The sequence below is a fragment of the Oncorhynchus mykiss genome, chromosome 32 (assembly GCF_013265735.2).
Source record: "Oncorhynchus mykiss isolate Arlee chromosome 32, USDA_OmykA_1.1, whole genome shotgun sequence".
Lineage (NCBI taxonomy): Eukaryota > Metazoa > Chordata > Actinopteri > Salmoniformes > Salmonidae > Oncorhynchus > Oncorhynchus mykiss.
Window position 1 is genome coordinate 24,894,410 of NC_050572.1, and position 26,672 is coordinate 24,921,081.

A 26,672-nucleotide genomic window follows, 5' to 3' on the forward strand; every position below is an offset into this window, starting at 1 on the left:
ATAAACTCATTAGTCCCTATTCTATGGAATTCACATTACTGGGAATACAGATATGCATCTGTTGGTCACAGATACCTTAAAAAAAGGTAGGGGCGTGGATCAAAAAAAACAGTCAGTATCTGGTGTGACCATTTGCTTCATGCAGCGCTACACATCTCCTTCGCATAGAGTTGATCAGGCTCTTGATTGTGGCCTGTGGAATGTTGTCCCACTCCTCTTCAATGACTGTGCGAAATTGCTGGATATTGGTGGGAACTGGAACATGCTGTCATACATGTCAGTCCAGAGCATGCCAAACATGATCAATGGCTGACATGTCTGGTGAGTATGCATTCTATGGAAGAACTGGGACATTTTCAGCTTCCAGGAATTGTGTACAGATCCTTGCGACAAGGGGCCATGCATTTTCACTCTGAAATATGAGTTGATGGCGGTGGATGAATGGCAATGGGCCTCAGGATCTCGTCACAGTATCTCTGTGCATTAAAATTTCCATCAATAAAATGCAATTGTGTTCGTTGTCCGTAGCTTATGCCTGCCAATACCATAACCCTACCGCCACCATGGGGCACTCTGTTCACAAAGTTGACATCAGCAAACTGCTCGCCCACACAACGCCATACACACTCTGCCATCAGTTTAAACTGGGATTAATCCGTGAAGAGCACACTCTTCCAGCTTGCCAGTGGCCATCAAAGGAAATCAAAGGAACATTCTGGCATAAATGAACCCTTTTGAATTAACTATTCTATTCTAGTCTGAAGTGAAGTCTAATTTTGACTTTAAATAGGCCTAAGAAGGCTAAACCCGCTTGATTATTCCAAGATTTGAACTGTAATGTGAATGATATTGTTGATCATCCGGATCTAATTGTCAAATTGAATTGACTCATCAGGTGTTGACAAACAAACCACACGTCTACCGAGACTGTCAGCTACTACTTATTCATACAGAAAAGTATTTCAGATGACTTTTCTTTTGTTATTTTGTTCTGTCTTAGTTTGTTGTTAACTTCCGCCAGCGGCACGGCACCACCATATGTGTATGACTAGGTGGTGGTGGTTGGTGAGACACATCACAGCCTTGAGTGCAAGGCTTTAATCTGCGAGAACATCACCATCTTGTTGCTGTCTGTCTGTTCCACTTCTAGGATTGACAGAGTCAGATTAGATGTCGTCATAAAGCTCCTGCCCCATTCGGCTGAGAGGGCACTGTGTTTTGGGGTGGGGCCGGGCGAGGACTGGCGGGGCAGGTGCTAGATGTTGTACTGTAGGGGTGGGCCAAGGACTCAGTATATAAGACACATTCTACCAACATAGCCCCTACTTGCTCCGTACACATCTTTCTTATCATATCCATATCCATATCAATCATTTAATTATTAATTTACCCTACTTGAACTTAACGCTGAATTAATCACGCTTAGCGCTGAATTGATACGTAACATTGTCTCCAGTCTGCTTTTTTTCTTATTTTTTTGTTGCCTTCATCAGCCTTTTGTATGTGCCTACCTGCCTTCGGTGCAGCCGCTGGCCATCATGAACTACTGCATGCCTGACATGTATGAGATGCCTCATGGCGTGGGCGGTGGCTACCTGATGCAGGGCGGTGGGGAGTACTGCATGTATGGAGGTGATGGTCCCGGGGGTTACGGGCACTGTGAGCCCCAGCCCATGCACCAGATCCACCCTCCCTGCATGGAGCAGGCTTGGCCCCCCAGCCAGCCCTACGCCTGCTCCTACCCAGGACCCAACCCCGTGTTCAAAAGTGAATACTGCACCATGGAAGTGCCTCTCAGCCACTACAACCACCAGCCCGACTACTATTCTGAGGGGAAGTCTGACTTCTCCCACATGCAGTGGATGCAAGAGGTTAACAAGAAAGGTAGGGAATTGGGACTAGCGCTTATGGTAATACAAGCTGGAAGGAACTAGGGATGGTGTGATGGTCAAGCTGAAAGGTAGGGACTAACCCGGTGGTGTGATGGGGTGACGGCCTGACAACTTGTGTTGGAGTGCAGTTGTAGAGACGTGTGACAGGTGCACAAATATCTCCTTTTGATTGACTACATCTGACCTGATATTGTTGTATTGTATGTAGTGTGTAACAGTATTTGATGTATACTAGTCTGGTTTGGCTTGAACAGTGCTTTATCTCATTTCAAACCGTTGCGGTGTTGAACCTTGCTCGTATGTGTATATATAATATGGTAATGACTCTTGATACACTATAATCGTAGTGATTCTGATACTATATGATTATTACCACCGAAATACTGAAGTCTGTGAGTTTATCAGTTGGTAAGTAGAACCATTATGGACAGTTTGTAGTTATGTACGTTGAACTATATATTCACTTTCAAACTCTTGAAGTTTAAAGGCAAATTCAGGCCACCAACATATTACGAGTCCATGGACTTTGAAAAACTTGTTGACAAACGTATGAATTGACTGTCAGCATGTCTCTGCGTTTGATTGTCCTGTTCTTAGCGTCTGTCATAATGATTTGCTACAGGTGGATATTAATTGTCTTGACGACCTGAGCTCCTTCGATCAGGCTTTAGTTTGAACTAATTGCAGTAAATCCAAGTCGACCTAAGGTGTCATACCGTGCCAGAACTGACCCGGCACCAGAGGACCTGTTGCATTTTGTTTGTGTGTGTGTGTGTGTGTGTGTGTGTGTGTGTGTGTGTGTGTGTGTGTGTGTGTGTGTGTGTGTGTGTGTGTGTGTGTGTGTGTGTGTGTGTGTGTGTGTGTGTGTGTGTGTGTATTGATTGCTGGTGCAGGGAGAAGGCCTACAGAAAGGGTAACAGAAGGCTGGAGCGTGCCGGTTGATGGATTGGCCCGGACTTCCCTCGACTAGTATTGATAATTTATTGACCTCTGCCCCCACCCTTCCCTTCCCTTCTTACCCCCCACCTGCATTCACCCTGCTCGTGTGTCCGGGCTGGATCACCTCCCTCACTGATCCTACCTTGTTAACTTGGCTTCTTAACTTGTTAATGCTACACGCTTTAGACCTTTTTGGAGAACTTTGTGTTGGAATAAATGATGCCAATCTTAAATACATCTGTTGGAATTCACCTCTTTGTTTCTAAGTTGCTTTGTCTAAAAAATATAATGTTCAGTGGTCTGCTTGTGGTCAGACAGTAGTAAATTAATACTTTATTATCTCATAGGGACATTTTTCTGCCAGCAATAGAGGCATTCCTGGCATACATAATTTGTTGTTTCTTAATGCTGTTTGTATCCAGGAAATTGTGTCGCTGTTAACGAATCATCACAGGCCTATATGGTGTGTTTACATTTGATATATTTCTCTTCTGTTAGGATACATCCCTAGTTACCTGGACAAGGACGAGTTATGTGTGGTATGTGGGGACAAAGCTACAGGATATCACTATCGCTGTATCACCTGTGAAGGATGCAAGGTAATACCAACAGTGGACATATGTATTAGTAACATATGTAATAATACCAACACTCTCTGACATAGTATCAATTAAAAAGGAAAAATGAAGTTGATGGAAAGAGATGATAATTGAATTCAAATAAATATTCCATGACCACTGCCACCAACCTGAACATAGACTGAATGTTGCAGATCATTGTGTTTCAAACATTCCTTTTATCTTTTTTACAAAGGGTTTCTTCCGGCGGACGATCCAGAAGAACCTGAACCCAACGTACGCGTGTAAGTACGAGGCAAAGTGCATCATCGATAAGGTGACCAGGAACCAGTGCCAGGAGTGTCGCTTCAAGAAGTGCATCACTGTCGGCATGGCAACAGACTGTAAGTACTATTCTGCTTAGTTGAGATCCCCAGAATAACTTTTATAGAGGATGTTCCCTCTTCTAGAGTGAGAGAAAAGTATATTAATGTAGCCTAATATTAAAGTTTTCCTATTTAATTGAGAGGACATTCACTACCACTCCAATAGCAGCAAAAAATGTTTTACAAATGAACTAACTAGCACTACTTCTGATTGCTCAAAAAATGTGTCTATATATACGCTCCAATCTAGAGATCTGCTTACTGAACTTGATGACTGTGCCTGGCTTGCCAGGTGGCTCATCTCGGAGAGCTGCTTAACCTGTCTATTTCAGAGTACAGGGATAGGAATAACTAATGTCATGACTCATCATAACAGATATAGACTGCCAACCAACCTCGTTGTTAAATGTTACTCTGTACAAATACTCTAAAAAGCTAATACATTCTTAGATCCAAAAAAGTCCTATTTTATTGTGTAATGTCTATCATTTCTATAATGTTTTATGTTTTTACTTGAATTTGTATTATTTATTTATTTACTTATTGACAATATTTTTTTAATGACGGCTATGATGAGAATATCAGTGTAAAAATCAGAGGCAGAGTGCATATGTTTTAAATTGTATATTGTATGTATTGTAAATTGTATGGGGCCATACTTGCTTACTTACATTAAAAAATGTAATTTCTTAAAATAGGTCAAGTCGGCCACCAGAGGGATACATGTAAATGTCCAACTTCAAGGTTTACATCTGGTGGCCGACTTGACCTAACTGCCAGTGGTTTGTGGAGAAAGAGTTTACGATCTTTGATAATCTGATGAAGAATTTGTGATGGGAAATAATCACAGCCACCTGGTGAGGTTAGCATAGTGCTAACGTGTGCCAGATTATCTGATGGGACCAGCTACAACACTATGTCAACAATTTTGAACTCAACCCTCTATGGCATGGTGTTGCCCTCAGGCAACAAACTACCTTTTTGGACCTCACACTATATATATATATATATATATATATATATATATATATATATATATATATGACTGTCTGTGTCCAATGAAATGAGGGGCTGAAATGGGTGTGGCCTTTTGTCTGGGGGTGGAGTCTGGGGGTGGAGCAGTCCTTTCAGGAAGCACAGTGCCACCAATTGGTAAGATAAAATCACTTTTTAACATGTTTAAATTGAAATAACTTTATATAAAAAATATGTGCATGAGTATGTTTGATTGTTTAAAGACTTATTTTATTTGTATTTATATACTAAAACTGTGTTTTTTGGTTTGTTGCCTCAGTTAGACCACTTTTGTGTGTGGAGATGTGCTCGGATGCATAATTATGACCATAGTCAATGTTTTTACTTTACTATCTACTGATACTTACAGGAAATGGACACAAGAACATTTTATGGGTGGAAGGAACATGATCGAGCAGTTAGGGTCATTCCCTGTGACAGTGAGGACAGTGAGCTTGAGGAGAGTGACAGTGAGCTTGAGGAGAGTGACAATGAGGACAGTGAGTTTGAGGACAGTGACAATGAGGACAGTGAGCTTGAAGAGAGTCAGGAGAGTGGATCCCTGAATCAGGTTTGAGAGACAGTTAGGAGGTCAGGGGTCAGTCAGAAAAGTAATGTGTGTGTGTGTGTTTGTTTGTATGCGTGTCAGTGAATGAAGAAGGGTATATGACACATTCAAATTTGTGCTTCCTGCTTTCTTTTTTAAAGGACAATGCCTGTCTGTTGACAATGAGACTGGGTCTGAGGATGAAGATGTAGAAACTGGTTTACGAGTGTCCCTCTTGTGCTCACACTGGCTCAGCAGGGAATTCACTGCACTGGTACCGTTAGTGGCATCAGAATACCAGGCGTCAACTTGATGTGTGATGATGAGCTGAAGAGAGCAGGACGTGGATCTTTTGAACAGAAGATGGCCGTGGTTGGAGAAACCACCTTGCACGTCGTGAAGTGGTACGATAACCGTTCAGTAACCCTTCTGAGTGATTACACTGGAGCCCACCCAGTCACCGAGTTTGACATGTGGGATCGCAAGCGAAAGATGATCACCAAAGTCCCCTGCCCTGCTGTGGTGAAAGAATACAACAAGAATATGGGTGGCGTGGATCTGCTTGACTCACTGATTGCACTGTACCGGAACAAAATCAGATCAAAGAAGTGGTTCCACCGGCTGGTGTTCCACTTCCTGGATATGATCATCGTGACCACCTGGCTGCTCTACTGAAGAGATTGTGAAGGCACTGGCATGAGAAAGAAGGAACAAATGAAGCTGTATACCTTCAAGTCAAACATCGCTGAAGGCCTATGCAAAGCATTTCGCTACACTCGCATTAACATCTGCTAACCACGTGTATGTAACCAATAAAATCTGATTTGAAAAGTGGAAAGAGTCTGGAGCGCAGGAAAGGTCGTCCAAGTTCCACAATTGCTGGTGAGTATGAGGAGAAGAGGAGAAAAGGACCCGTTGGATGATTATGGCTGAAAAGAAGGGGAGATGCAAGGTACCAGGGTGCACAGGTACACCAAAAGCCAAGTGCCGGAAATGTGATGTCCACCTCTGTTTCACATCCACCAGCAACTGCTTCCTGAGGTTCCACACAGAATACAAAATCAGAGTGTGCTTTGTCAAAAAGAGAAACACTGATTTAATTAATAACCCACACAAACACATTCAGACACACTGAAACACACACACACTCGCACATATACTCTCACACACAGGCTAACACATGCACGCACGCACGCACGCACGCACGCACGCACGCACACACACACACACACACACACACACACACACACACACACACACACAGACAGTCATTTGGATGTTGGTTTATATGTTTATATGAAATGTGAGAAACATTTATACATGAGGTGTTAGTTGTAATTAGTAGTAGTTTGTTTATTTGATTGTTTGATGTTTTGACTTTCAAGCTTCTAATTGTGATTGTCAAAATAAACTTTTTCTAGTACATATATTGCTTGTTTTCCTTATTCCACCTATCATATGTACTATAGAAAACCTTGGTGTTTCAGTACCCTTGTAGAACATTGTTGCCCTGAGGAAACACACCAATATCTGGTTGGGGGGGACAACACATTTTATGATGGATATATTATCAGGGACCCCCAAGCTCCCAAAAAATGGGGTGAAATATCCCCCCCCCCCCCCCCCCCAAATAAAAATTAATGCCATAGAGGGTTAAACTGTTTTAATGTTCGCAGGTATGGCCCCTATGTGGTTTATATTGTGGACTTACTCTCTCACTTCTTTTTCGCTTGATACTTGACAAAACCCCACCCTTCCTACCTCTTAATCCCCACCTCATTCGTGACTCCTTGCCCCCCTCTTTGACCCTCCCTTGCCCTACCACTTCACCCTTCCTCCTGATCCCTAACTCCTCCCCTCCTCTACCCCCCTCCCCTCCCAGTGGTGCTGGACGACAGCAAGCGGCTCGCCAAGCGGAAGTTGATCGAGGAGAACCGTGAGCGGCGGCGGAAGGAGGAGTTCCAGAAGACAGTGTGGGACCGGCCTGAGCCGTCCCAGGAGGAGTGGGACCTGATCCGCATGGTCACCGAGGCCCACATGTCAACTAACGCCCAGGGCAACCACTGGAAACAGAAACGCAAGTTCTTGGTGAGACGTCTTCTCCGTGGCTGACAGCGTCTAACCAACCATGTCTGTTCTGTGAAACATTCCCAGTTCCCAAAATCCCTCTCTTGTCCCCTTCCCTACCTCCCATCCCATCCCCAACCCACCACTGTTCCCAACGTTAATATGTCCATGTTTTTTGTATCTCCTTGTAGAATGGGGAGAATTAGCTGGACGCTGGAGAAAGTGTGTTCCTCAACGCAGCAGACACTAACTTAAAACGGAACAATCCATTCCTCTTGTTTTCTTCTTTCTCTCCCCTTTAATGCAGTGTTCTTTAATAATCTAAACAAATACTAAAAACAAATAACTGTTATCTCTCGCGCTTTCTTTCTCTTTCACTCTCTCTCTGTGTCTAGTGTAGTATCTACCTTATAATTTCACTCCTCACATTTTAACCTTTTTTCATTTTTTCATAAAGTGTAATCGTCCTCTGCAGTTTGAAGTCTGTCTCACTTTCTTTGACTCTATCCTGGAGTTTCCATGTAGGGGCTACATACATAGAAAGATGTAATTGTAATTTATTTAATTGAATTTATGTTTTTAATTAGTAATTAGTTCCAGATTTAGCTAAACAGCTCATTTTCATCCATAGTCCCTGTGCAGGGTATATTATTATATACTATTATATTAGTATTGTAGTATTAAATTATACTATATTATCATAATGTAGATCAGCTTTGATAAACTCATTTGTGAACGTTGACATACAACAGTATGATTTTGATCTGAAAAAGAAATAAATAAAAAAGTTTGAAAGAAATTGGAACCTGAATACCTATGTTTAAATATCAGTTCATAAGTATAAAACAAATGCCTCAGCCTGAGCCTAAATATTGTCATGGAAACTCCACTTTGCATTTTGTGTACTACTCACCTGTTTTCTCTCTCCGCACTTACTTGTCTGTCATCTACCTTTCCTCAGTTTAATTAAACTTGTTTTTTTTTTAGTTGGCTTGACACGGGTTCCTCATTGAAACGTTCTTCACAATCTCTGTTGATTGTCCAACAGGTCGAGGAAGCAATGCTACTTAATGAAATAACATGTAATTTATTCTATACTTCTGACCAGAGTGCAGTGGGGGTGAAGGAAACCAAGGTAAGAACTAATAGACAAAATATAATACTGAAAAATAAAATACTATAAAAACGCTTTTCAAATCGCACCTGCTATAGCTAGCTATTATATTATGGGCTAGTGTTAAAATACAGTGCTGTATATGAGTCATTCAAATTTGGGTTTGAAAAAATAATCTAATTTGGATCCTATTTTTAGACATATCTACTACTCACACACTTTTTGTATTGCATATTTTAATTGTTTCCTGAATTCCTTACCAGGCATTAAATAATTCACTACCGAAACAGTGAAAAGGTTTCTGTTAAGGGAGAACCGTGTACAGTATTGATCATTTTGATTAACCTTCTATTACAGATTAATTTGAGAAATGTTATACAAAATGTGATTTTTTATTTTACTTTCAAAACCTTTACATTTAATTTAGAGAAACATTTCACCATCAATGTCAGGCTCTGACCAATGGACAATTTTCCCTGTACTCACAGACCAAGCTTTACACACACTGTGGCTGCATTTACACAGGCAGCTCAATTCTGATATTTTTTTTACTAATTGATTTTTTGACCAATCAGATCACCTCTGAAAAAGATCTGATGTGATTGGTCAAAGACCAATTAGTGGAAAATATATCAGAATTGGGAAGCCTGTGTAAATGCAGCATATGTCATACACACTTTGGCTGATTTGGACATGTCGCTGTGTAACATTTTTGGGGGGGAGGGATTAGGCTGAGGAATTTGTCCACTTGTGTACCATATTGTAGCAACCTTAACCCAACATTTAGACCTCTTGGGATAACATTTAAGATATTGGCTTGACAGTCACTGGACCTGGGTTCGAGTCCTGGTCTGGGCTACCCCGAACGGTTGCTAGATTGAAACCCTGAGCTGACAAGGTAAAAATCTGTCGTTCTGCCCCTGAACAAGGCAGTTAACCCAGTGTTCCTAGGCCGTCATTGTAAATAAGAATTTGTTCTTATTAACTGACTTGCCTCGTCAAATAAAGGTTAAATTAAATTAAACACCCCGAATTCACTACAATATCATGTCCTGCATTTAAAGACAAAATAAGCGGTTTTGTGCATTACTTTGACTTCCAGGGAGAAGTGTTTAATGTAGATTATCATATCAATGTTTTATTTCAAGAGATGTGAAGGAATACAATGGATTAACAATCAAGTGTCTATTACCAAAACATTCATGTCAATACCAAAACGAAGCAAATTGTTTCGGTCGTGGCAGTTTCAGTTTTGACCATTTAAATGTATTTTGGACTTTAATGAATCCCCATAGCTACCATATGGCTAGTTAGCTATCTTTTAGACATCCAAAAAACATATATATATTATTGACACATCATGGGGCCATGATGGAGAGGGATGTAATCCCATTTCATGGTTGTAATTGTAGGGATGTGGTAAGGCCCATTCATTCTACAGTCTGTGTTTCAGTAGTGACATACAGGACAAAGTGGGGAAATCATTTTTCAGAGAGCGATTCTTTTTAAATAGACTAATTAGAACAGTATCTTTCAATCTAATAATAAAACAACTCAATATGTTCTAGTGAAATAATAGTGTTAAAAAGATTACAAAAATCATGGATGACTTTATTTTCAAACATGAATTTTAGGAGTCAGGGTGGGGTACAGCCACCTCAATAGAAAAGGGTATATAAACCATGATTTTGTACTATATTAATTTAACAATATGTGTGTTATTGCCTTGGCAGGAATTAAAATAGATCATTATGTTAATATGTCTCCTAAGTTTGAAGATTTTCTGGTAAAAAATAAAAAATCTGTTTTTTTGACCAGGGACAGGAATTTGAGCCACTTCTCTAGAATGCCCCATATATCTTTAAGTGCTGTGTATACATTATGGAGCTAGTTTTCCGCAAGCTGTGACAGTTTAAAGGCATACCGGGGAGAAGGACTCTTAAAGGGATAATGTTATTATAATTATTAATTAGTGTTTTATTATTTTGTCAATATGCCTATTGATTTAAAGCCAAAGCAACAGAATCTGGGAGGTGCTGTACACGGTGCTTTGTCCTCTGCTACTCAACTCAATCTGGGCTCTTTGTTTATTTACTTGCTCTACTCTCTATCGCTCTTATGTCACTTCTGGTCAGAAGGCAAGTAGTTGAATATGTTATGATAATAATAATAATACCGTATCAGTGGATAACCCTAGTCAAAGACTCTGCCGACTGAGTACGAGAAAAGGAATGGCTTGCACTTTCCCTCCTTTTTAAGTTTCCCTCCGTCTTTCCTCCTTGTCCCTCCTGAACAATCACAGTGGAAACGCCATCCACTTTGTTTTCCTGTTATGCTGTTATACTCGTTGACCTGTCTCACGCTTATTGGAGAAAGAGGAGAACGTGTTGTGTTGTGTGTGTGGTCTGTCTGTCTATCTTTCTAGCTGCGTCTGAGTTATCACCCTCCTCCCTGGATAGGGCACTGGTCAAAAGTAGTATACTATGTTAAAAGTAGTGCACTATATAGGGTGCACTCTGTCTTGTGGTCTTTTAACAGTGTCCCTGTCTAGCCCTGTTGAACGTACCTACATCCTCCCTCTTCTTTTTGTCGTTTCAGCCCGAGGACATTGGTCAAGCGCCGGTCATAAATGCACCTGAAGGGAGCAAAGTGGACATTGAAGCCTTCAGTCAGTTTACAAAAATTATCACCCCCGCCATTACCCGAGTGGTGGACTTTGCCAAAAAGCTGCCTATGTTCTGTGAGGTACGTAAGCAAGGTTGTTTTACTTTATTGAAACTAAAATAAAAAATGTAATTCTTATCAAGCTATATTTATTTTTGGGGGGGATGTGTTTCATATTTTTGTTCTCTTCATATGATTGAATTCCTCATTATTTATTATTGAGGATGGTAATAAAGACATTGGTTATAAAACACTATAACAGAAACATCAATAGCATAAGCAATTTCACTAAAATAAAAATAAAATGAGAGAAAATGTTCAAACTAAAAATGTAAAATTAATAAAATATTTAGTTTATAGTTAAATCTACATTTTGTGAATTATGTTCTTGTTTAGAGCTATATTCTACTGGTCTTTCATAAAAAATATATACAAAATACTTAGAAATTATCTCAACATGTAAAGCTTTAAAAAATCTACATAATTAATAATATATTAAACTAAACTGAATTTATCCATGTTCAAAAAATTGCTAATAAATAAAAAATACCATGGAATGTAGAGTTCAGTTTGTAATAACTGCTAACACTACTAATATATGTGAACATAAACGTTCTAAGTTTTTACCTCTCCTGCACATTCTCATATTTTCCCTTTTCATTCTTCAAATCATATCAGTCGTTCATCTTTATGTGCAAAACAATCAATAACAAAATATATAACGTTTGCTCTCTGTGTTTGTCTCTCTCCTCCCAGCTGCCTTGTGAAGACCAGATTATCCTATTGAAAGGCTGCTGCATGGAGATCATGTCTTTACGGGCGGCCGTTCGCTACGACCCCGAGAGTGAGACGCTGACGCTTAACGGGGAGATGGCCGTGACCCGCGGCCAGCTGAAGAACGGAGGCCTGGGTGTGGTGTCGGACGCTATCTTTGATTTGGGCTTATCACTGTCTTCGTTCCACCTGGACGACTCTGAGGTCGCTCTGCTACAGGCCGTCATCCTCCTGTCCTCCGGTGAGAGGGAGGGAGACAATCTTGCCGGCACACAAACACACGATACTTCACCATACTACCAGACATCTGGCCCTTTGTTTTCTCTACACGCAGGTTTATGGGTTATATCACCACTGTGACAAATACACCTGAAAGCGTTTTAATTGGGTCATGGCCATTGGAACTGAGGGACCTTAGTCTTGCAACAGTTCAATCCACTTGTAAGCTGACAATATAGAAGATTTAGCTTTTTTGCAAATAGTTAATTCAAAGATATCCTTGAAAAGTTGCCACTTTAAAACATTTGGTGAATTCAAACATTTCCAAAAGAGTGTTCTTTATCAATATTCTATTTTGTGTTGTTATTCATTTTTATTTGGTCACGACCTGACATTTTAATCTTGAACTAGTTGGCAAGATGACAAGTAGGTCACATTACAAGTAGATTAGGTAAGAAATGGGAATACATTGTGGGTGAGACAGTAAGAGAGCGGGTGACCCCTGAGTTCAAACAGATAGAGAATTGGTCTAACAGCACGCCATATTAACCCCTGGTCCCGTGTGTAGAAAGAGGATTTACATTAACGATATATCATGAAACGTACGTTACACATCTATAAACACACATGTAGATTTAGCGATAATATGTGCTTATAGATGTTTATACCATGGCATTGTTGAACACTTGTTTCTTATTGGCTTGAAGGTCATTCTAGAGCGTGCATTATTTCTCTATAACGCACAATATTTGCACGGTAGAATTCAATGGCACATTCTTACATGTTTGAGCTGCTTTGGAAAGCAAAAGTCGAATTGAAAACGTTATTCATTACAAAACCCACTGGTATTGCCAACTACTTTAATGATTGTTTCATTGGCAAGATTAGCAAACTTTAGGCATGACATGCCAGCAACAAACGCTGACACTACACATCCAAGTATATATGACCAAATTAGGAAAGACAAACATTGTACTTTTGAATTCCGTAAAGTGAGTGTGGAAGAGGTGAAACAATTATTGTTGTCTATCAACAATGAAAAGCCACTGGGTCTGACAACTTGGATGGAAAATGAATGAGGATAATAGCAGATGATACTGCCACTCCTATTTGCCATATCTTCAATTTAAGCCAAATAAGAAAGTGTGTGCCCTCAGGCCTGGAGGGAAACAAAAGTCATACCGCTACCTAAAAATAGTAAAGCCCCCTTTACTGGCTCAAATAGCTGACCAATCAGCCTGTTACCAACCCTTAGTATACGTCTGGAAAAAATTGTGTTTGACCAGATACAATGCTATTTTACAGTAAACAAATTGACAACAGTCTTTCAGCACGCTTATAGGGAAGGACATTCATCAAGCACAGCACTTACACAAATGACTGATGATTGACTGCGAAATTGATAATAGAAAGGCTGTTTTGTTTTATTTTATTGCGGCTTTTGACATTCTTGATCAGTATGCTGCTGGAAAAAACATATGTGTTATGGCTTTACACCCCATGCTTTGTGGATAAAGAGTTACCTGTCTAACAGAACACAGAGGGTGTTCTTTAATGGAAGCCTCTCCAACATAATCCAGATAGAATCAGGAATTCCCCAGGTCAGCTGTGTAGGCCCCTTACTTTTTTCAATCTTTACTAACGACATGCCACGGGCTTTGAGTAAAGCCAGTATGTCTATGTATGCGGATGACTCAACACTATACATGTCAACTACTACAGCGACTGAAATGACTGCAACACTTAACAAAGAGCTGCAGTTAGTTTCAGAATAGGTGGCAAGGAATAAGTTAGTCCTAAATATTTAAAAAACTAAAAGCATTGTATTTCGGACATATCATTCACTGAACTCTAAAACTCAACTAAATATTGTAATGAATAATGTGGAAATTGAATAAGTTGAGATGACTAAACTGCTTGAAGTAACCCTGGATTGTAAACTGTCACGGTCAAAACATATCAGTAGCTAAGATGGAGAGAAGTATATCCATAATTAATCGCTACTCTGCCTTTTTAACAACACTATCAACAAGGCAGGACCCACAAGCCATAGTTTTGTTGCACCTGGACTATTGTTCAGTCGTGTGTTCAGGTGCCACAAAGAGAGACTTAGGAAAATTACAATTGGCTCAGAACAGGGCAACACGGCTGGCCCTTAAATGCACACAGGGCGCTAACATTAATGATATGCATGTCAATCTCTCATGGCTCAAAGTGGAGGAGAGAATGACTTCATCACTACTTGTTTTTGTAAGAAGTGTTGACATGCTGAGTGCACCGAGCTGTCTGTTTAAACTACTAGCACACTCAGACACCCATGCCTACAAGACATGCCACCAGAGGTCTCTTCACAATCCCCAAGTCCAGAACAGACTATGGGAACCGCACATTACTACATAGAGACATGACTACATGGAACTCTATTCCACATCAGGTAACTGATGCAAGCACGAGCATCAGATTTAAAAAAAACAGATAAAAATATACCTTACTTAACAGCAGGCACTGTGAAGAGAAACACACAAAGTTACAAGTAAAATTGTTGTATGGTGGTATTATACATTTGTATTGTAGATATGTAGTGGTGTAATAATGTTATATGATGTACTGTTTTATCTTTTGTTTTATATGTAATGTATGTGCCTTAATGTGTTTCGACCCCAGGAAGAATAGCTGCTGCCTTTGCAACAGCTAAAGAGTACAAATACAAATTGGCATTGTTGAATTGGATTCTCATAATGGTAAGCTAGGACTGAAGGTTTGCTTAGCTAAACTAGGAAGTCTGTTTGTGTGGTTACCACAATAACTACTGTAGCTAGCTATCTAGTAAACTTGCTGGCTACTTCAGTGAATGTTGAACATATTTCTAGCAGCAAATGTGTTCAAATATAGCCATGGTATAAAAGGGATAATCAACTCGGAACTCTATGTGTTCTCTTGGAAATAATGCAACTCCACGTCGTTCATTATTTTCCATAGAACACATAGCCCCTCATTGATTATCCCTTACTTATTACTTCTGATGTACACAATAAATATTTATATATTATATATATTTATTCATATACAATAAATGATTAGCAAAGAGCCTGTAGTTCCTGTAGCTTACCACATAAAACCAAGAGCCAGCCTCCCGCGAGACATGTAACAAAACAGTCGGTAAGCAATGAATCAGTCGGTAAAGCCAGTAAGTCAGTGTCTGCCATCCATGTTTGATTAACCACAGTCAGTCACACGTCATTGCTGCAATTAAACAGTCAGTAAAACCTTGGTAAGTGTATAAAACAGTCAGTAAAGCCCAAAGCCAGTAAGTCCGTGTGTGCCGGCCTGTTTTCATGTGTGATTAACCACAGTCAGTAACACGTCAATACACTGCTGTTAACTTCCACCAGAGGTCTTTTTAAACCCATTAAGCCAATCTTTTACTTAGCGATCATCAGGGATTACAGAGCCCACCCGAGGAAAGGAAACCATCTAATGATGAGACTACAATAGCCGTCCGGGGGATTGACGTTCAAAATCAATAGCTTTGTGCTGGGGCCACACATCTCCCTCCCTCCGTCTCTAAGACAATACCTTCTCTGTTTTGGAAGCCATCGATCTATCATATCCCCATGCACAGATTGTCTGCATTGACTTTTATTGTTGTGAAATCAATGGCAAATGCGAGCCAATCTGCTATTTGTTCTAATAATTCTGTAGCATACTCAAAACTCAATATTTTATAAATCGAATGTTCTGTAAATCTATCGCACATGCAACCCCTGGAGTGATTAAAACAAGCTAGCAACAGATTACAGGACATCCGATTAATAAAAGTATTGAGTTTTAAAGGTATAGAGTCTATCTCCAATGAGATTGTGTTTGTACATTAGGGTTGGATTAGTATATAGTATTTTTCCATCTACGCGACAGTACTAACATACAGTACAGTATGAAAACTCTCTCTCCCTCCCTCCCCAGACCGTCCGGGGCTGACCAGCGTGGAGCGTATTGAGCGCTGTCAGGAGGAGTTCCTTCTGGCCTTTGAACATTACATCAACTACCGCAAACACAAGGTGGCGCAATTCTGGCCTAAGCTGCTGATGAAGGTGACGGACCTGCGGATGATCGGGGCGTGCCACGCCTCCCGCTTCCTGCATATGAAGGTGGAGTGCCCCAACGAACTTTTCCCTCCACTCTTCCTGGAGGTCTTTGAGGACTGACGGACAGACGGAGGGACAGACGCGCATGCACACACCCTGCCAAGGTGTGTGTGTTTGTGTGTGGTCGGGGTGTGTGTGGGCGCCTGTCGGGGGCTACGACAGTGGGCCTCAGAGTGGCTCTAGGCGTCTTGGGACACGTTGGAACTCTCATTAGCACTACTGAGTCATTTCATTCCATAGCTTTGGTATAGCCTAGCTTCTCAGCCTAGTTTTTATGGATGGAACCATCCCTTACGATGCGGGTACAAGTGAACAGCATTTTCTTTTGGTTTTTATTTTGTAAATGTTTCACCTCTCCTCAGTTACTTCTCTATAGGTTTTTTGGGTTAATTGTACAGTCAGTCAGTCGGCTTATTTGTGATTATGTCTAGTTGTTGTCGTTGACAGCGCTCGTTCAGTCAGTCATATGAACCATGCAACTTCTAGTGTTTCATTTTACTCCTGTTTATTATTGAGTGCTGACTCCACCAACCCTGAGAAGGTCAGTACTGTACAAGACAGTGACCGACAGCAGAAGCCAGTTAACCTGCATTATTCCATTCCCTTCCTTTTCGTATTCTCTTCCTACGAGACTTCCCCAGTCAGGGGATGTGTAGTAGCTTTCATATAGGTGTCCCTCTGGTGCTGGTGTTCTGTGAGAGCTATATCTATACCTGTTCAATGCTGCCATTCTAACACACTCTTACTGTACTCACATCATTCACACCATAGAAATAGTCAATGTTCTGTAATGGGTATGGCTATTCTTATTCTAATTCTATTTCTATGATTCACACCACAAGCTCCCACCTTGAGTAAACCTAGGCCCATTTCTAAACAATGGCAAGGCACAACACTAAATAACTCATCCATGTAGAAAAAGCTAGCTAAAAGACGGCTTGTTTCTCCTCTTCTGTGTTAAACCTAAACGACCAGGACAGATATATAAGCACACTTTGACACGAAGTCAGGGAAAAGATTAAAGCCATTCAATAGCTATTTCTTTTTTTTCATGATGCCACTCATGCAGTGCCAAAAAAAATTGGGAATTCATCCAATCATTTTGGATTGTTTCCCGGAACCAGGATGCATGATCTAACCTGATCTGATTGGCTATCAGTGACTTCTTCTAGAACATTAGAACATGCTTCCGGCTCTCATTCACGTTCTAGAGTGTAGACTTGCATCATGAAACAGAACGTTATTGAAACAGAGATAATTATTTTGTAGTTGTCACCATGGCGTGTAGTTCCTGAGCTACAGATGGACAAATCAGACAGACAGACACTGTGAGCTGTGATGCTGGCAGAAATTCCTCCTGCTGTCTCACAAGATTCCATGGGAACTTTTTAACTATGTTCAAGCGTCATATTATATTCTCAACATGTGAGTTACTGAAAGTGATCATGATCCTCCTATAAGGACTGGTTGTTGCTATGATACTTGCTAATTGGCTGATTCATGCCTGTATGAATGACATGTGGGTAGAGTCAGGGGGTCAAACCCTTTCTATGTTGACCACAGTCAATGGAATTCTGAGTCAGAGGAGAGAATCGCTGCCACTAGGGGTGTCACACCCTGACCTTAGTATTTTTTGTTTTCTTTGTTATTTTAGTTAGGTCAAGGTGTGACAAGGGGTGTATTGGTACACTATTTATACCGAAACGTTTGGTACGGGGACCTCGGTTCGGTCCACACTGTGAACCCGAATGAATAGATACAAAATATCTTAAAACAATAAACTACTAGGCCTATAGGTTGTATGCCTCTTGAGTAAATCTGAGCTGAAAAAAACATTTCAGACTATTCCGTTAAAACAACTAGAGCCTATGCACACATTGTAGGCCAATTAAAATGAGAATGTTAATTGGCGCATTTCAACCTGTCCTTTTGTGAGGCGCAGCCGGGAGCTAGTTCTGTACGATGGCAAGTGGTGGGGTCGATAAACCAGGAGGATTCTCCATCGACAGTTTGGGAACATTTTGGCTTCCCAGTAGATTACAATGGCGGTGGACAGAGAGAGTATATCGCCACTGCTCAAACAGAATAGCCTATGCAGCAGCCAACACCTCAAACATGTTGACACATTTACGCCAACACCATCCCAATATTCTTACCATAGGAGCAAAACGGAAACGCAAAAAAAACAAAACAATTTTGTCTCTCCTCTGCATTCAAGCAGCCCCCCGCAACTGATTCTGACCGGGCCAAAGAATTTCTAAGAGCGATAGGTATGTTTATAGCCACGGATATGCACCCATTCTTGGTGGTTGAGAACAGGGGTTTTCAGCACCTCATGAAAGTGCTTGAGACACTACGAAATTTGTACTCTTGCACCCATTTCAGCGGGTAGTACCCACTCTATACAAGCAAGCTAAAGACAAAGTTGTCAATGAATTGGCCAATATACCCTGTGTTGTGCTTACTACAGATGGATGGACCTCCAGGGCAACAGATAGCTACTTAACAGTGACACCCCATCACATTACCCGGAGTGGGAAATGAGAAGTATTGTGTGCCCAATTTGAGAGGCACACAATTGCGTGCCTTTGTGTCTTTGTAAGAAAACATTATAGCATACGTCTCTCTATATACAATGTCTGAGCCATATTTACATATTGATTTCACACATTAATTGCACTTTTTAGTGTTGTTGTTGATCAGTAAAAATACTGTGTTGGTATTCCTGATGGTGCTCTCATCAGGCATTATATGACTCATGATCATGTATGGAATCAGGAATACCAACACTTTGTATTTTCTTAAATAAACCAAAGTTAACTACAGTAAATGTTAGCCTGTCATTTTCCCCACTGTACCGAAACCCAATGGAATCGTGACCCCAAAACCACAATACATACAGAACCGTGGGTTTGGTGAACCATTACACCCCTAGCTGCCACAAAAAATGATGCAACATCAGCAGGGTACAGAGAAAAACTTGATGATAAAAAAAAGCTCTTTATTTTGGTTGTATATTTCTTTAAAAAAAAAAGTTGTATGATATTGTGGTTTGTTTGCAACAGTTAAAAAAAATGTATAAACTTTGCGTAAAAATCCAACTATTATAAGCTTCACACTACTCCTCAAAGCAGCTTGTGTTTTCTCTGTAAAAGTGATGCCTTTCATAAAGCAATAGACTTCGCAGTGTTTAAATGACTAGGACCTCACAACTCACACAAACTGCACAGTTAACAATGCGCAGACAATCAGAGAGAGACAGACAGGTAATTGGAAACAGGAAGTGGCGCAGGGTCCAATTACTTCCTGGTTTACAAGTTGAATGGGGACACGGGCTAAGTCAATGGCCCTAGAATGAGTTGTGACAATCAGCATATTTGAGGCAATTTGTTTGAGACAGGCAACGGCGGCGCAGAATGGCAAGTCTTGATCACATAATGAGTAGTTATTTGGAATGCAAGGTGATTTATAGTCGTCGGTAGTTGATCTCAAACATGCACTCTGCCGAATGTCACCTTATTCCACAAGATACTTCTTAAAGCGCCAGTGTGGTATTTTCTCTCGCAAGAGTGGTCACTCTTAATAACTCAGTTACAAACCAATAACAAATGTTGCACCAATAGAAAAGAAGCTATTTTACAGTACTACAGAGGATAAGGATGTATATTTTCAGACTGCAGAATTTTTTTACAGATATTGTATGCATTATGAACATTTTACTGTTTTACGTAAAAACCGGGAAAAAACTATCTTTCTCTCAATTTCATTGCAAAACCACAATGACATACTGTTCTAGATTTGCTTTAGATATAACTATGTGAACATCATGAACTAGTAAGATTCATAGACGGATTGAAGTGGTAGTTTCACCTTGACAAAATATCTGTTGGTTACAGTATGGAACTATATCAGTGGTGGCTGGTGGCACTTTGCATAGGGAGGACAGGCTCATAGTAATAGCTGTAATGAAATGAATAGTGGTCTCAAACACATCAAACATCTGGTTCCCATGTGTTTGATACCATTCCATTCACGCCATTCATTATTATGAGCCGTCCACTCGTCACCAGCCTCCTCTGAACTCAACATATACTATACTGCAAAGTTGGCCAGGACAATTTGAATAAAAACCAGATCCATTTCTGAAAGCCAAGCAAATCCACTCACTGTTAAAATAATAACAAATGATTTACTTATGTGTTTTCTTGACTTAATGTTTTAGCAGACAAATACCAACAATATGTTGTTCATGATGTAGTAAACGTTTATCAATGATATCCGGAATATTGGATGACAAGTCTTTGGAGAGAAAGAGTGAGAGAATGAACTTGTGGTGTTAGTGTAATTGATTGAGAATGAGTCTGTGGGTGTAGTGTTTTTGTACCAAATTGAAACGTGTTGCACACAGCGTTGCCCATGGAGTTGAATCTGACCTGTTTTGACTTGGGTACCCTGGAAGAAAAGACAAGTTGCACAAAAAATATAATAATTATGAATTTGGATCCTCATGATTATGATGCCATTTGCACGTAATGTGAATTGGATCTTGAGAATAAAGATGGTTTTAAGAAAATGTCCTCTGAACAGTTTTTTGTTTGTAAAATGTGTCTCACACCACGGTGGCAGGTAGCCTAGCGGTTGATAGCGTTGGGCCAGTAACCAAAAGGTCACTGGTTCAAATCCCCTAGTCAGCAAGGTGGAAAAATCTGCCATTCTTCCCTTGAGCAAGACAGTTTAACCCCCAACAACAGATGCTCCCCGGGAGCCGATGACATTGATTAAAGACACATTTCGGTTGAATGTAATTTAGTTGTGCAACTGACTAGGTATCCCCCTTCCCAAAGGACAAATTCAAAATGTCGCTCACAGCAAAGGGAACAAACAAAAAGTCACTTCAACAACCAAAACGGAACATTTTTCAAAAGGTGCGTCCACTGACAGTTGGCACACAACTAATAAGGGGTTTCTAAAAGACACACCATGAGTGCACATTCAATTTACCCCAGAGAAAACAAACTAAAGGAGCAATATGGAGCAAGGGAAAACAAAACTCGGGCTTCTTCCTGGCTAACTAACGTGCGGTGTAGCTCTCCCAACATGTCCTCTCCAACTGATGCACTGAGCCAGCACAGGTGAAACACATCCTCACTAATGGGATGACTCGCAGCACAGATGTAACACATACTGACCAATGAGGTGACTCCAATCAGTGCACGCCTCAGCTAACATGCTAACCAACTTCGAAATAGAGAAACCGAAACACGTAACACAAACAATCTTTGGATTAGATTTTCGACAGTCAGATCTACTATATACTGATCATGATATTGCGGTGAAGATGGTGTTTAATGACAATTCAGTTCATGAGTCAATGTGATAATTGCAAATCCCCTGCCATCCATGAAAGGCTCAGAGCGCTAAAAGCTGCTCTCTTTTTCTCTTTTCTATTTTGTAATTTTACCCCCTTCTCCCCATTTTCGGGACATCCAATTGGTAGTTAAGTTCTTGTCTCATCACTGCAACTCCACAACGGGCTCGGCAGTGGTGAAGGTCGAGTCATGCGTCCTCCGAAACATAACCCACCAAGCCGCGCTGCTCGCTTAACCCGGAAGCTAGTGGCACCAATGTGTCGGAGGAAACACCGTTCAACTGACGACTAAAGTCGGCGCCCGGCCCGCCACAAGGAGTCTCGCTAGAGTGCAATGAGACAAGGAAAGCTCCCCGGCCAAACCCTCCCCTAACCCGGATGATGCTGGGCCAATTGTGTGCCGCCCTATGGGACTCCCGGTCACTTCCGGCTGTGACACATCCTGGGATCGAACCCCAGTCTGGAGTGATACTTCAATGCTGCACCACTAAAAGCCTCTCTTGAATGAAACTGAAGTGCTACAGGTGTGGTATCTTAATTTGATCCCTTTCTCACAGCAGAAGAATAATCCTGCAGCAACAGGAAATGTGAATTATTGTGTGGATTATAATTAATGGGCATTTTTGTAGGGGTTGATACATTTTTGGTTGGGGCAAATCAAGTCTGGCATTTTAAAGTGGAAATTACAAACTTTAAAAGCCTTTTTAAACCTTATACACTACAAATGTGCATTTCCTGCACAACAGGGTGATCAAATTAAGATCCTGTAGGGCAACCAGCTCTAGGAAGAGTCTTGATGGTTCCAAAAATGATGGAGGCCACTGTGTTCTTGGGGACTTTCAATGCTGCAAAAATATTTTGGTACCCTTCCCCAGATCTGTGCCTTGACACAATCCTGTCTCGGAGCTCTACGAACAATTCCTTTGACCTCATGGCTTGGTTTTTGCTCTGACATGCACTGTCAATAAAGCTACATTTTGTTCAGTGGTTCATTTTCTATAAAAAGACAGACAAAAAAAAACAACAACTATTCTTTTGGTTGGTTATTAGAGCAACACTGCTCTCTGCTGGTGGAAGGTTGTACCAGGCCCAGGGATGATGGCGTCATTCTGGTGTTATGATGATCGATGCTTGGCTGCCATTTAATAAATAATTAAAAATAATCTTGCTCTTTTGTCCATATTAATCTCATCCACTATATCTAAGAGTTATTGGGCACATTCGTTATAAAACACCATTTTTGGGGTGACAAAACCACCAGCCGAGTAGAAAATGCGTTGGAAACCAAACTTGTATTTTTTTGATCTAACTAACTCAATAAAAGTTATTTTTTGTGCACTATGCCCCGAATTAAACGTTCGGGTGGAGATCTAAGAAATGAAGGTGTGGTACCTTAATTCCCTCATAATTCAACCACCTTTATGCACGACAAAACCGTGAATAAGGTCTAGCGATCCTGCCTGTTGCAAGTGGGAAAAGCATATTTTCCTCATAGAAATAACAGAATTCTCCATGCACTGTAATTTATAAATGGATAAGAGCTATTGATAAGGCCGAGGTAAATTACTAATCAGTTTATACACTATGCCCTCCGACAAACCATCAAACAGGCAAAGAGGAAATACAGGACAAAGATTGAATCCTACTACACCGGCTCTGATGCTCGTCGGATGTGGCAGGGCTTAAAAAATATACAAAAGGAAACCCAGCCGCGAGCTGCCCAGTAATGCGAGCCTACCAGACAAGGTAAATGCCTTTTATGCTCCCTTCGGGGCAAGCAACACTGAAGCATGCATGAGAGCACCAGCTGTTACGGACGACTGTGTGATCACGCTCTCCGTTGCCTATGTGAGCATTAACAAGGCCGCGGGGCCAGACGGATTACCAGGACGTGTACTCAGAACTTGCACGGACCAACTCCAATTTGCATACCGCCCCAACAGATTCACAGATGACGCAATCTCAATCTCAAAACCCCTCTTTTTAAGCTGCTGCTACTCTGTTTATCATATATGCAAAGTCACTTTAACTATACATTCATGTACATCCTACCTCAAATTAGGCCGACCAACCAGTGCTCCCGCACATTGGCTAACCGGGCTATCTGCATTGTGTCCCGCCACCCGCCACCCCCCACCCCTCTTTTACACTACTGCTACTCTCTGTTCATCATATATGCATAGTCACTTTAACCATATCTACATGTACATACTACCGCAATCAGCCTGACTAACTGGTGTCTGTATGTAGCATCGCTACTGTATATAGCATGTCTTCTTACGGTTTTATTTCTTTACTTACCTATTGTTCACCTAACACATTTTTTGCACTATTGGTTAGAGCCTATAAGTAAGCATTTCACCGTACGGTTCACACCTGTTGTATTCGGCGCACATGACAAATAAACTTTGATTTGATTTGACTCCAACACCATCATTAAATTTGCTGATGACAGAACGCATCTCCTTCCTGAGCGGTATGACGGCTGCGTGGTCCCATGGTGTTTATACTTGCATACTATTGTTTGTACAGATGAACGTGGTACCTTCAGGCGTTTGAAAATTGCTCCCAAGGATGAACCAGACTTGTGGACGTCTACAATTTTTTTTGAGGTCTTGGCTGATTCTTTTGATTTTCCCATGATGTCAAGCGAAGAGGCACAAAGTAGGCCTTGAAATACATCCACAGGTACACCTCCAATTGACTCAAATGATGTCAATTAGCCTATCAGAAGCTTCTAAAGCCATTACATAACTTTGTGGAATTTTCCAAGCTGATTAAAGGCAGTCAACTGAATGTATGTAAACTTCTGACCCACTGGAATTGTGATATAGTGAATTAATTTGCCTGTAAACAATTGCAGGAAAAATGACTTGTGTCATGCACAAAGTAGATGTCCTAACCAACTTGTTAACAAGAAATGTGGAGTGGTTGAAAAACGAGTTGAAAACGAATGACTCCAACATAAGTGTATGTAAACTTCCGACAGTATCTCATGTTTCCAGTAATGTCTTTCTCTCCCTGCTGAAAGTTGAACAAACCCAAAACTATTTTTCAATTATATAATGGTTGAGTGTGTGTGTCCTGAATAGAACTTCTAAGAATCAAGCTCTTCAAGTGAAAGTCAATTGAACTGGATCTGTGAAGGACTCACGCTTGTCAAGTTGATTTCTAAATAGCAGTGAGATTTAACCTGAGTAAATGTTGCCTATGTTATTGGTTCTTAAAGTTTCCTGATCATTCTTGGACTGTGGAGAAAAATCCACTGCAAAGGAATGACAACACTATATACAGATATTCAAAAAAAATTTAACAGGTCTATATATACACTGCTCAAAAAAATAAAGGGAACACTAAAATAACACATCCTAGATCTGAATGAAATATTCTTATTAAATACTTTTTTCTTTACATAGTTGAATGTGCTGACAACAAAATCACACAAAAATTATCAATGGAAATCAAATTTATCAACCTATGGAGGTCTGGATTTGGAGTCACACAAAATTAAAGTGAAAGCTAAAGTTAAAGCTGATCCAACTTTGATGTAATGTCCTTAAAACAAGTCAAAATGAGGCTCAGTAGTGTGTGTGGCCTCCACGTGCCTGTATGACCTCCCTACAACGCCTGGGCATGCTCCTGATGAGGTGGCGGATGGTCTCCTGGACTAAAGCATCCGCCAACTCCTGGACAGTCTGTTGGTGGATGGAGCGAGACATGATGTCCCATATGTGCTCAATTGGATTCAGGTCTGGGGAACGGGCGGGCCAGTCCATAGCATCAATGCCTTCCTCTTGCAGGAACTGCTGACACACTCCAGCCACATGAGGTCTAGCATTCTATTGCATTAGGAGGAACCCAGGGCCAACTGCACCAGCATATGGTCTCACAAGGGGTCTGAGGATCTCTTCTCGGTACCTAATGGCAGTCAGGCTACCTCTGGCGAGCACATGGAGGGCTGTGCGGCCCCCCAAAGAAATGCCAGCCCACACCATGACTGACCCACCGCCAAACCGGTCATGCTGGAGGATGTTGCAGGCAGCAGAACGTTCTCCACAGCGTCTCCAGACTCTGTCACGTCTGTCACCTGCTTTCATCTGTAAAGAGCACAGGGCGCCAGTGGCGAATTTGTCAATCTTGGTGTTCTCTGGCAAATGCCAAACGTCCTGCACGGTGTTGGGCTGTAAGCACAACCCACACCTGTGGACGTCGGGCCCTCATACCACCCTCATGGAGTCTGTTTCTGACCGTTTGAGCAGACACATGCACATTTGTGGCCTGCTGGAGGTCATTTTGCAGGGCTCTGGCAGTGCTCCTCCTTGCACAAAGGCGGAGGTAGCGGTCCTGCTGCTGGGTTGCTGTCCTCCTACGGCCTCCTCCACGTCTCCTGATGTACTGGCCTGTCTCCTGGTAGCGACGCCATGCTCTGGACACTACGCTGACAGACACAGCAAACCTTCTTGCCACAGCTCGCATTGATGTGCCATCCTGGATGAGCTGCACTACCTTTGCCACTTGTGTGGGTTGTAGACTCCATCTCATGCTACCACTAGAGTGAAAGCACCGCCAGTATTCAAAAGTGACCAAAACATCAGCCAGGAAGCATAGGAACTGAGAAGTGGTCTGTGGTCCCCACCTGCAGAACCACTCCTTTATTGGGGGTGTCTTGCTAATTGCCTATAATTTCCACCTGTTGTCTATTCCATTTGCACAACAGCATGTGAAATTTATTGTCAATCAGTGTTGCTTCCTAAGTGGACAGTTTGATTTCACAGAAGTGTGATCGACTTGGAGTTACATTGTGTTGTTTAAGTGTTCCCTTTATTTTTTAAGCAGTGTATAAATGTGGCAATGCTTTCAGAGAGGAGAAAACAGACTGACAGACCACAGGGCAGGTCAGCGATGAAACGATGCACACATGATTGACAGAACAGAAGCATTGAAGATGAAGAGCAGGCGAGTTGATAGAAGAGAAACTAGCGGTCT

The 26,672-nt window shown here is 41.2% G+C and overlaps 1 protein-coding gene across 12 annotated transcripts in view; it reads left to right on the forward strand.

Annotated features, from left to right (window-relative positions):
• Positions 1-20,891, forward strand: part of LOC110488157 (thyroid hormone receptor beta) — a 117,983-nt gene extending 97,092 nt beyond the window's left edge. For 7 of the 12 annotated variants that reach the window (XM_021560232.2, XM_021560231.2, XM_021560239.2 and 4 more), the window contains 7 exons: positions 3,330-3,430; positions 3,645-3,792; positions 7,218-7,423; positions 8,451-8,537; positions 11,115-11,261; positions 11,937-12,195; positions 16,137-20,891. In XM_021560232.2, coding sequence (XP_021415907.1) covers positions 3,330-3,430; positions 3,645-3,792; positions 7,218-7,423; positions 8,451-8,537; positions 11,115-11,261; positions 11,937-12,195; positions 16,137-16,378 — 1,190 coding nt within the window. In that variant the 3' untranslated portion in view covers positions 16,379-20,891. Of the gene's footprint in view, positions 1-1,319; positions 1,885-3,329; positions 3,431-3,644; positions 3,793-7,217; positions 7,424-8,450; positions 8,538-11,114; positions 11,262-11,936; positions 12,196-16,136 lie in introns of those variants that run through there. The other 5 variants (XM_036970749.1, XM_036970750.1, XM_021560242.2 and 2 more) reach the window with 5 other exon arrangements.
• Positions 20,892-26,672: the final 5,781 nt, after the last annotated feature.